This window comes from Alosa pseudoharengus, unplaced genomic scaffold, assembly GCF_046254945.1.
Source record: "Alosa pseudoharengus isolate Yale_2024_CS ecotype anadromous, Long Island Sound unplaced genomic scaffold, YU_APseudo_1.1 YU_APseudo_1.1_scf_15, whole genome shotgun sequence".
In the NCBI taxonomy this organism is placed as follows: domain Eukaryota; kingdom Metazoa; phylum Chordata; class Actinopteri; order Clupeiformes; family Clupeidae; genus Alosa; species Alosa pseudoharengus.
Window position 1 is genome coordinate 8528406 of NW_027468620.1, and position 11483 is coordinate 8539888.

The following is an 11483-nucleotide window of genomic DNA, read 5'->3' on the forward strand; positions in this document are numbered from 1 at the left end:
AGAATGAGAGGGAGAGAGAGAGGAGGAGAGAGGGAGAAGGAGTGAGAGAGAGGGAGAGAGGAAAAGAGAGAGAGGGAAAGAGAGAAAGGGACAGGGAGAGATAAAGGGAGGAGGGGTGGGGGATAGAGAAAGAGAGAGGGGATGAGAGAGAGAGACAGATAGAGATAGAGAGATAGAGAAAGAGATGGAGAACGAGAGAGAAAGGTAGAGACATGGGAGTGATAGAGAGATGGAAAGCAAGAGAGGAAGGTAGAGAGGGGAGTGATAGAAAGAGATGGAGAGAGGAAGGTAGAGAGATGGAGAGCGAGAAAGAAAGGTTAAAGAGAGCACTTGCACTCTGTTCATACTGTAGAGTGAACGCTTCTAGCAAAGAAAGTCTGAATCTGATGGCAGTTATAATCAGTGATATTGTTCAATCCTGAAGGCACACTACCTGTATATAAAGCAGACCAGTGGTTCTCAACCTTTTTTCAGTGATGTACCCCCTGTGAAATATTTTTCCAGCCAAGTACCCCCTAACCAGCGCAAAGCATTTTTAGTTGAGAAAAAAGACTTAAAACAGAGCACTGTGACATCCGTGTCTAATTTATTAAACTTTGGAACCACGACTCCATCCATAAACCTCAAAACTCCATTGTTTGAGTTTTGACAGTGATTGACAGGTGATGGCGGGTGGCATGTGACAGGTTGGGTCGAACCATCCTGGTATGGGGGGGACTCTGGGTTTTTAGGATAATGAAATTGAATAGCCTACTGAAATATAATTTTATTAACTTTTTTTCCTGAAATATTTATTAAATAATTGTTTTTAAAGTATGTTTGCATGGATTCTACTTTTTAAATCTATGCATATTTTAACCATAAGCTGTTTTTAGGGCATTTTCACTACCTTTATTCATAAGGATTTATTCTGGTCATTGTAAGTGCCACACACACATAATATATATTGTTGTTTTTTTCAGCAGAGTCTAGGCTATCCAGATCTGCCATCATTCCATGTATTAGTACTAGCATTGATTTTATTTAATTTTTTAAAGAATTAAAATATAAAAAGCGTATTATAAAAATTCTTATATTTTGACATGTATCTCACCACAACAAGCTCATAGCTCTACATGCATTCCATGTGTGTGTAGGGCAGACTGTCCTGAATCTGGCAATATCATTGCCATGGTGGAGGGATTCTCTGGGGCTGAGCAATTTACAGACATATGTGGTGTGCGCATATCTGACATGCGTGGCATCCGATCACAGGTCCGCGAGTAATTCAAACGAGAGTAATGGGTGTGCAGCATTGGTTTTTGTACATGACGTTATTATTTTGCAGTCACTTCGTCTGTTTTCATAAGCCAGAAGAATCAACAACCTTCCTATCAATGGATAGCCCTGTGTCTCCTCTTTCATCTGATATGCTTGCCATATCTATGTGTTCACGGGTTCGCGAGTAATTCAAACGAGAGTAATGGGTGCGCAGGTGAACGCAGAGAAGTATAGACTGTACATATGGTGCAATTTGATTTCATATTTTTTTTATTTTCCTACTTTAACGTACAGACAAGTGCGTGGTCTCGTTGGAAAGCCCCACTTCTGCTCTGTCACGCAATCTCGCTGCGATGAACAGTTGCAGAGCAATGTAACAGAAAAGAAAGGGTGTGTTTTTTGACGCACTTTGTGTCAATCGGGTTCTAAGGGTTAAAATCTCACGTAGCCTACCCCCTGGAGTGCCTTGACGTACCCCCAGGGGTACACGTACCCCCATTTGAGAACCACTGAAGTAGACAACACCCTGATCACACATAAACCAGACAGGAAAATAGCATGTACCACATTCAGTAATGGTGTGCAACAGTAGATTGTTGAAGATTGCACAACAGAATACTGTGTTACCGTGTGTTCATATATTTACAATAGCAGTGGGGTTTGTATTTTGTGGGTTATTGCAGTTGGTAACAGTGAGAGAGATAGCGGAGAACTGAGCAGAGAAAGACTCCTGGAGGAGAGATGAGAGGAGCAGGAACAAGAGAGGAGAGGAAAACAGATGGAGCACAGCAATGAAAAGAGAGAAAGTGATGGAGATGAAAACACAGACACAGTAGCAGAGACACTTGGACACATTCTCTTCCAGCAAATCCCACGGAGAGAAACAGAAGAGTGAAAAATAAATACTGATTACCAAGTCAATCAAATCAAATAGTTTACCCAGTGGCTAAACAAAACCATAAGACTGCGCACATTTCACTGAATTCGACACCAGCACTGATCTAGCAGCTTCCAATCATTTCTCATCGCAGGGATTCTAGGCTTTTCTTCCGTTCTGTCCAGCCATAGGGCTGTTTTACAGGTGGAAGTGGTGACACAATCAAGTCAAGTCAAGTCAACTATTAATATAGCGCAATTCATTGCAGCACTGAGGTCATTCAATGTGCTTTACATAAACACAAGCAAACAAGAACAGCTAATAAAAGCATAGAAGGGCAATAGTCAAAGAATAGTTTAAAAATTAAAGAATAATTAAAAAAAAGAAAACTAACAAGTATTTCTCCTGAGACCTGAGAGGTCTGGAAGGTGTGTCTGCTAGGTAATTTGGTCACGTTCCATTTAGTGATTTATAAACAAGCAGAATCGCCACAAAGTCGATTCTGTGACTTACTGGTATTGGAGTAATGTGGTCAGTTCTTTTAGTTTTCGTGAGAACCCTAGCCGCTGCATTTTGTATCCTTTAAAGATGTTAGATAGTCTTTTTAGGAAGGCCTGTGAAAAACCCATTGCAGTAATCAACCTTACTGGAGATGAATGCATGAATACGTTTTCTAGATCATGTTTTGACATTATCCCTCTAAGTTTGGCAATGTTTTCGAGGTGGTAAAAGCTGATTAAGTTATTGCTTTCATGTGGCTATTTAAATTTAGATCACTGTCAATTATGAAGCCAAGATTGTTAACAGTATATTTTGCTTTAAGTCCTTTAATATCACCTTTTGTAGAGTGACAACCTTAAGTCTTTCCTCCTTTTGACCAAATATAATTACGTTTTTCTTTGTTCAACTGAAGAAAATTGTGAGACACCCAGTTGTTGATCTTGTCAATACACTGACAAAGAGATTCAAGGGGACCATAGTAATTAGGCGATCGAGCTAAGTAACGTTGGGTGTCATCAGCATAGCTATGATAGGAAATCAAATTGTTTTTAATGGTTTGTCCAAGTGGGAGCATACAGAGGTTGAATAATAGTGGCCCCAAGATTGACCCCTGGGGAACACCACAGGTCAAAGACGTTGAGGTACAGTTGCCGATGGCAACAAACAAACTCCTTTCTTGTAGATATGATTTGATCCAATTGATGACTATACCTGAAAGTCCAACCCAGTGCTCTAGTCTGTGTACTAATACTGTATGTTGTGATCAACAGTATGGAAGGTTGTACTAAGGTCCAATAACACTAGGACTGATTTTTTGCCTGCATCTGTATTAATGCGTATGTCATTTAACCACTTCAGACCCTGTGTCCATTACAATGGACGTCACATGACAGGGGCTTTTTTTACTTTTTGCAACATTTAACACCACTTGAACCCTCAAATCCATATAATTGGATGTTTAAAATCTTAATAAGAGCTGTTTCAGTGCTGTGATTTGCCCGAAAACCTGACTGAAAGTAATCAAAATGCCCATTTGATGTTAGGAAGGTGGTAAGTTGATTAAAGACTATTTTTTCAAATAATTTTGCAAATAAAAGGTAGATTGGGCCTGTAGTTGTTTAGCATGGTGGTATCCAAGTTATTCATCTTGAGAAGGGGTTTTACAACAGATGTTTTCAGGGACTTAGGAAATGTGCCAGACAGTTATGTGAAGCAAGTCTGCTGCTATGAGGTGAAGAACAGATTAAAAAAAACAGGTAAGTAGAGTGTCTAAGCCACATGTGGAAGAGTTGAGGTTCTGTAGACAGTGGTCCTTCATCACTGGAATTGGAGGAAATGGCTTTTGGGAAAGAGCAGAGCATTTATTGGGACTGACAGAAGAGGCTCCACAAGTCAAATGGCACCAGAAATTGCCCTGCAACCTACACACAGCCAGTTCAATCACTTACAGACAGGGAGGACTCCTGGCAAGCACTTAACAGTATCATCAATGTGTCCGTATCTACTGTGTGTAACTAGGCTTGACACAGGCCAAAGCAAAAAAGCTTTTGTTGTTAAAAAGCTTATCTTTTAAGTTCAATTCAAATAATTTTCAAAAATGTGGATAGCAAGCCAACATGATTACACATGAAACAATGACTATATGGCTGTACATTTGCTTGTCATGTTTACTCTGACCAAGATAATTTTCTTTTGTTTACCCTTACATTATCTTTCATCATATTTACTCTGCAAGTGCTTTGCTCATCCCTACATAATCTTTCATTTGAAAATCATATTTACTCTATAAATGATGTTTGTTTGTTTACTCTTGCACAATCTTGCATCATGTTTACTCACTAGTTGTTGTTTTTGCTTTGTTTATCCTTATATTATCTGTCACCGGGGACCCGCCTCCGCCTGGCACTTGCTACTGGTCTTCCTGCTGTGCTCTAGAACCCCATCCTCGCCCAACCCCATCCTTCACTTCCCACCAAACAGCCGCCCGCTGAGAGCAGCTCCGCCACGTCAACAACTCCCCTGCCAGTGGAGCTCTGCGCCTACCGGCTAGCCCCCATCACACATCTCACGCTCTGTTTACAAACACACACACACACCTGCACACACACAGAGACACATTCAGGCGCACACACACAAACACATACATGTATCCACACACATACACACACAAACATAAACATAAAAACACACACATGCGCACACACACACATACACGCACTTGCGCACACACACACACACACAAACATACACGCATGAACACACACACACACACACACCTGTCAGGGGGATTGCCTGGCAACAGCACACTGTCAAATAACACTTGCCAACATCAAACAAGACCCTTCAAGCAAATACCTATTTGCTCATCATCTTATGGGCACACCACATAGACCAAACACCATACGACCACCACACACCTGAATCACGCAACACTGTGTCTGTTGATGTACATGCCTGCAACTGTAGAAGAGCAAAAAAATATGTGTGTGTGTGTGTGTGTGGGCGCGTGTGTGTGTATGTGTTTCTCTCTTTTTGTTTTACTCAATCGCTTAGCGACGGGAATAACTGGGGTTAATTAGAGCCGCGGTGCTGGAAGTGTTTGGGGGGAGAGCAAAAACACTGTTCTCAGCTCCTGTTTGCTCTCCTGCTCAGTGTGCGCAGGCAGGGGAATGTAATTAGCATGGCTTATTTACAATGACTGAGCTCTGCTCCCTACTGTATCTCTCTCTCTCTCTCTCTCTCTAACACACAAGACACACCAGCAGGTATGTGGGAGGCTCTCTTTCTCTAGTCTCGGTAAAACAGTTTCAGAGTTTCAGAGTCTTTTTTTTTCTTTTTCTCAGAGTGATTTTTCTGTCAGTCATTGGGATTACAATGTGATTTGTGATAGGGTATCATTTTTGAACGTCAATCTCTTCAGTTCAATATTCCAAATTGTTCTTTAATTTGGGCCACTGCTGATTGGTGAGCATGCCTTGTTCATGAGAACCACAACCAGAGACTTTCTAATGAGACACAGCACTCAAAGAATCTCCCATAGAAATGTATGGGGTTAGTTTGTAACATAAACATGGCAGTCGTCTACACATATTCCAAACCTTCCGTCACCAAAAGTTGACATGTGACTACATTGTGCCAATCATGTGGTATGTTGTGAATACATCATGCCAATCATGTGTTTTGATCTCGCAGCTGGAACAAGGTTGGTGTCGTGAAGCCTTGCGCATGTGCAGTTCTGCCCAAAATAGATGCCCGATAAGTGCCCAAAATGTAAAAGGAACTTGCCTAAAAGGACTTTGGACAACACTCCAGTTAGGTGAGCTTCACTGTCTGTCACACAAAGAGGATAACATGAATATAAAAATCATAGTTGTGAGCGGCACAATTAGTTCAAATTGTGATTTTGGTTAAAAATCGATTAATTTTGCTGGCTTACTATGGCATAATGAGTTGAACAGAACTGAAATAAAACTCAGTGACAGAATCTTTATAAAGGAGGAACCAGTAACACTGTGTGTCATTTTTATTCCTAGCGACTACAGTACTTTGTCTGTAAAATGTCTTTGAGATTTACTCACGCCACAGCCAGCTAAGCACCTCAAACAAGAGTGCAGGAAGCGTTCAAGCCTAATAAAGAGATAGCCGTTGCCGGACATGTCATCAGTGGCCATTTGGCTGATCCCTCGCGGGCTGGCGGGGAGCTTTAATTAATCCTGCTTGGCCAGCAAAGGTCACTCATTAGTATTCGTCAGCTGGGGGAGGCACGAGATTCCTCTTTGATGTGCTTTTGTCGGCTTGGCCATCTCATGAGGACCCTTTCAGCGCGGAGCCCTTTCACCGAGGAGCATGTAAATGCCATGTGAGGAGACGATGACAAGGTGAAGTGGCACACACACACACACACAACCTGTAGCGCTGAAAGGTGCAACCCTCCTGTCAGATATCACCCGATAAGATCGATTGTATGTGACATTAAAAATCATGCCTCTGGCATTTGCCACATTTATTGTTGCTGTATCGTTGACGTATCTGTTTGTCGTTATACAGAGTCTGAAGGCATATGGTTTAAATGAGAGTTACAAAGGGGATTCTGGGGCTGATGGTCTCTTCATTACAGACATGATAATTATGGTTGAAGGCGCAAAAGGATAATTATAGCTCATTAAACTCTTGAATGGTGAAGGGGAGGAGGCTGGAGTTCCTCGTAAACTAATCCCACCTGTCATCTACCACACCTCTTCGTCTCTTACACACACACACACACACACACACACACAAACACACAAAAACACACACAAAGATGTGCACGCACACATACACACACACACAACAAACACTCAGACATACAGACAGGTCCACACACAGAGGGACACACACACACACACACACACACACACACACACACACATCCTCCATCTCCAGTCAGCCACGGTAAGGTGAAGTGAGAGCTTGCGAGAGTTTGATGCTTTTTCATCAGCTCTGCAGGCTCTCCCTAAAGGCCCCGATGACTACTAGTGCTCGCTGGATCACAGAGCTCTCCTCATTAGCCCTTTAACACCAAGCCAAGTCCACACCTGCCCCCATCCACTCACATTATACAGGCCTGCTAATGAGGCTGTCAACGCCACACATTTAAATGTCTGGGGTCGCCGTTCTGCTGTTTTCAACCAGTGGCAGATTATTACATACTGTAGCATGTGGGAGCAGGAGTCGTGATCTCCTCCATGGGACCATTACCTGCTGCTCAAAATCAAATTGTTTCTGTGGAGCATAATTGGCAAAGTAAATGTGCCACAGGCTTACATTCACACACACTCTCTCTGGTCTCTCTCTCTCTCTCTCTCTCTCTGTCTCTCTCTCTCTCTCTCTCTCTTCGCTCTTACCTTTGTAGCCTTGCTCCGTCTCCCTCAGGTCGATTTTGGTGATGGGTTTGAAGTCGACGTCCCACAGCCTGATGCAACCATCCCTGCCTCCAGTGGCAAAGCCCTCCTCGCAGGCGTACATGCTGAAGATGCCAGCCTGAATATGCAATACAACATACACACACACACACACACACACACACACAAAGAGACACTCACACACACAGACAAACACACACACACGCACACACACATACACACAGACAAAGACAACATACACACAAACACACAGACAGACAGACAGACAGACACACACACACACACACATACAGACAAAGACAACATACACACAAACACATAGACAGACAGACACGCACACACACACACACACATACAGGCAAAGACAACATACACATAAACACACAGACAGACACAGACACACACACACACACACACACACACTCACACACAGACACAAACACACACACACACACACTGTTGTTAGTTGAGTCACAGATTCACTCACTGTAAGGTCAGCGCTCCTCTTCTTATTGAACAAAGAATTCTCACACTGCCCAGCTTCAGCTACCATACAATAACATATATTACTGTCATTCACACTATTTCATGCAGTAGGTTACGGAGGACTGCAGCCTGATAACTACATGAAATATACAGCAAGGGTAAAGGAATGGATTTAGGGATGTTGGTTTCCAGAAACTTCTCTCCTCACCCCATGTGCCGCCTGTATGGTGCGCACCAGGTTCAGCCCTTTCCACACGTAGATGTCGCCGTTCAGGGCCCCCGAGTAGGTGATGTCATCCTTGGCAGAGGCCACACACAGGATGGTCTGCAGGTCCCCCGTTTTCCCAAATATCCCTCGCTTCGGTGTCAGAGAGTTCCCACACATCGCCCAGAACTGGTGCCCCGCAGAAGAGTCAGACAAAAGTGAAAAGCAAAGTCACTTGAGCCAATGTCAGTTGCTATTGCTATATAAATACATATCAATATATAAACTATATTGTGTTGAAAGGAGAAAACGACATGAGGTAAAACTGAAAACCTAGAGGTGTGCATGCGTACGTGTGTGCGTGTGTGCGTGCGTGTGTGCGTGTGTTTACACAGAATGTAAGCTCTGTGATGTATATACACTGTGATGATGGTGGTGCCAAATGATAAGGGATGAAAAGAGAGGCACATCTTTATTTATATATAAAACATGCTTGATTTAACTTGATTCATGTAACTGGTTTGGAGCAGCATGTCCTTCAGACTAACTGATCCTCTAAGGAATCAGCCCTGGAAACCAGGAAGGAAGCAACAGCGGTTTCCACGGCAGCCTTCTTAAGCCTGGCTGCTGATTGGCTCCTGTGCTCACCTTGATGTGTTTGACCCCACAGCTCACCAGACGGATCTGCTGGAATGGGTCCCAGGTTATGTCGAATATCTGAAAAAGGTAAATATAAACACACAGCCAATTATGTTCACGCATACAGATACACATACACATAACATATGCACAAACATGCATGGACACACATATCGTTTTCCATTGACAACAGTCCAGGCAAACAGAAATGTCCTACCCTATCAGAGTGTCCTGTTGCTGTTGCCAGCACCTTCCCTTTCTTCCAGTCCCAAACACACACTGTATTTTTCGCATCTAGTCCCACAGAGGCCAAACGCTGAAATAAAAAAGAAGAGAAAGGGGGAGAAGACATTTATCAAAGAGGAGAAACATCCCATCAGTATGTGTGTGTGAGTGTGTGTGTGTGTGTGTGTGTGTGTGTGTGTTTGCGTGTGTGTGCGTGTGTGTGCGTGTGTGTGTGTGTGTGTGTGTGTGTGTGTGTTTGTGTGTAGGGGACATTCATTCATTTAAGGTGCATTTCCTCTCCCAGCTGTCTGAAGAGTCCCAGCTGCATGTGACAGAGAGAGAGGCAACTCCGTCATCTCTGGATGGTGCAATCACCATGTGGCGTTTCAAAAGAGGCCATTTCAGCTGCAAGTGTGTTCGTGGAACAGCAATTCAGTGTGAGAAATCACCACTGCTGGAGCAAGTTGCCTATTAAAACATTCATCACTGAGGACAGTGGGACTTCCCATTTGCCTCTTTTTTCCTAGGCATTCATGACAGCAGAGGGTGTGAAATTGTGGCATCTGTTGTCTCCACAACGGGGTACCACAGGGATGGTCGTACAGAAATAAAACAAGAACAACTATCAGACAAGTCAAACCAGGATGAACGAGCAAGTGAAAAGACAAGGCAAGACATCTACAGGGACCTGCAACGCCTCAGGAAAAAGAAAATAAAAGACAAAAACATAGAAAAGACTCCGCCAGAACTCACACCGACTCGCATCACACAGTGGCCCATTCCAAATTAGGATGGCACATTGATAGAACGGATGGAGAGTGAATGAATGAGCCCGGTCCAAATATCTCTGGTGGTGTCAGAGGGACGGTCCGGCTCCAGCGTCCCGTTCCAGCGTCCTGTCGCTGTCTGGCTCTACGGATGCTGGGAGCACCTGTTCATGATCAATGGCGGATGCCTGTTGCTTTTGCTGCTCTTGCTGCCTACCAATAACCTTCAGAATCAATTATTCAGCAGCAGGGGCTGTTTTTCTCACTACAGACTTCAGAGACAGAGAGAGAGAGGGAGAGGGAGAGAGAGAGGAAGAAAGAGAGAGGTGGGAGAGAGAAAGAGAGAGAGGAGAGACGAGGGAGACAGAAAGAGAGAGAGAGAGGTTTTTTTTTTCATTTTCTCAGCCTGCCTTGACTTTATCAAACACTGCATCGACGGCCGGGCTGACATGCAGCTCCTCCTCCCCCCTGGAGGGACACCAAACGGGATTAGACTTGCGAGTCCAAATCCATTCCCGCTCAAATAGAGACCGCCACTGGCCTGATCTCTCCCCGACATTAACCAGAGCTGTGTATTCCTAATAAACAAGCAGGCTTTTCGAGAACAGCCATCCAATCCATTTGAGAATGAACCGACAAAGGCCAAAAAAGAAAAGAAAAAAAAGAGCATGAGTCATTTTTTTTATGACTGAATGTAAAACTCAGTAAACTCTGTGTGGTTCTGTCCTTTTCCCTGCATCCCAAACTAGTGCTAAAGTCAGTTCTGCCCAATTTGACCAATAATATGCATTACTACCAAGGTCAAGTTCTGAACACATTAAATGTGATTTTGGAAAGAGATAGGTATGGGCTGGATTGCTTGGGTCGTGTTGATCTGACACATTATATGTGATTTTGGATGGAAGTAGAGAGACATGGGCTGGGTTGCTTGGGTTGTTTATAATCAGTTGGGTTGCATGGGTTGCTTCTCATGGCCATGTTGATCCCCTTACAGGCTGTTTTTCTCTGTTCAGGCGTCCTGAATGCTAAATAGGTCTACTGGCCCGCTCCCACCCAATTACTTAATGGACGACTGGGGCCATTCTTCACCAGCCACAGACTTCGAGCTGGCATCACATTCGTCAATGCCCTAACCGGCTAGTGGCCTGGTTTCTCCTCTCACTCCACCCTGGACCTACCCCCTCACGGCTGGCTCCCTAGTCAATTCCCAGAGCGCCGCACCGTGCGGCGGCATGCGCCGCTGTGCACCGTGGGTAGGCTGGATCTCCTCTCCTCCCCGCTGCCTTCATTTAATTTATTACCATAGCAGCAGCAGTGATGGCAGCGCTCAGCAAAGCGCAGCTCAGTTCGGCCAGATCCGAGGCAAACACCGCCGACACACACACACACACACACACAAACACACACACACACACACACACACACACACACACAAACACACACACACACGGCCTTGTTACGGCTCGGGGTCTGGGGCTCAGACGGGGTTGTCATGGCAACGTGGGTATTGATCCACCGGCGGGTCTCAGGAGTAGTGATGGGAACACAAGAGAGAGAGAGAGAGGGAGAGAGAGAAAGAGAGAGAGAGAAAGAGACAGAGAGAGAGAGGAAAAATAGACACT

General features: G+C 44.2%; 1 protein-coding gene across 1 annotated transcript in view; it reads right to left on the reverse strand.

Annotated features, from left to right (window-relative positions):
* Positions 1-11483, reverse strand: part of LOC143124117 (echinoderm microtubule-associated protein-like 6) — a 77203-nt gene that overhangs the window by 40377 nt on the left and 25343 nt on the right. Inside the window, exons 3-6 of the mRNA XM_076285430.1 lie at positions 9087-9185; positions 8879-8947; positions 8234-8419; positions 7522-7657 (exon numbers count right to left, since the gene is read on the reverse strand). Coding sequence (XP_076141545.1) covers positions 7522-7657; positions 8234-8419; positions 8879-8947; positions 9087-9185 — 490 coding nt within the window. The remainder of the gene's footprint in view (positions 1-7521; positions 7658-8233; positions 8420-8878; positions 8948-9086; positions 9186-11483) is intronic.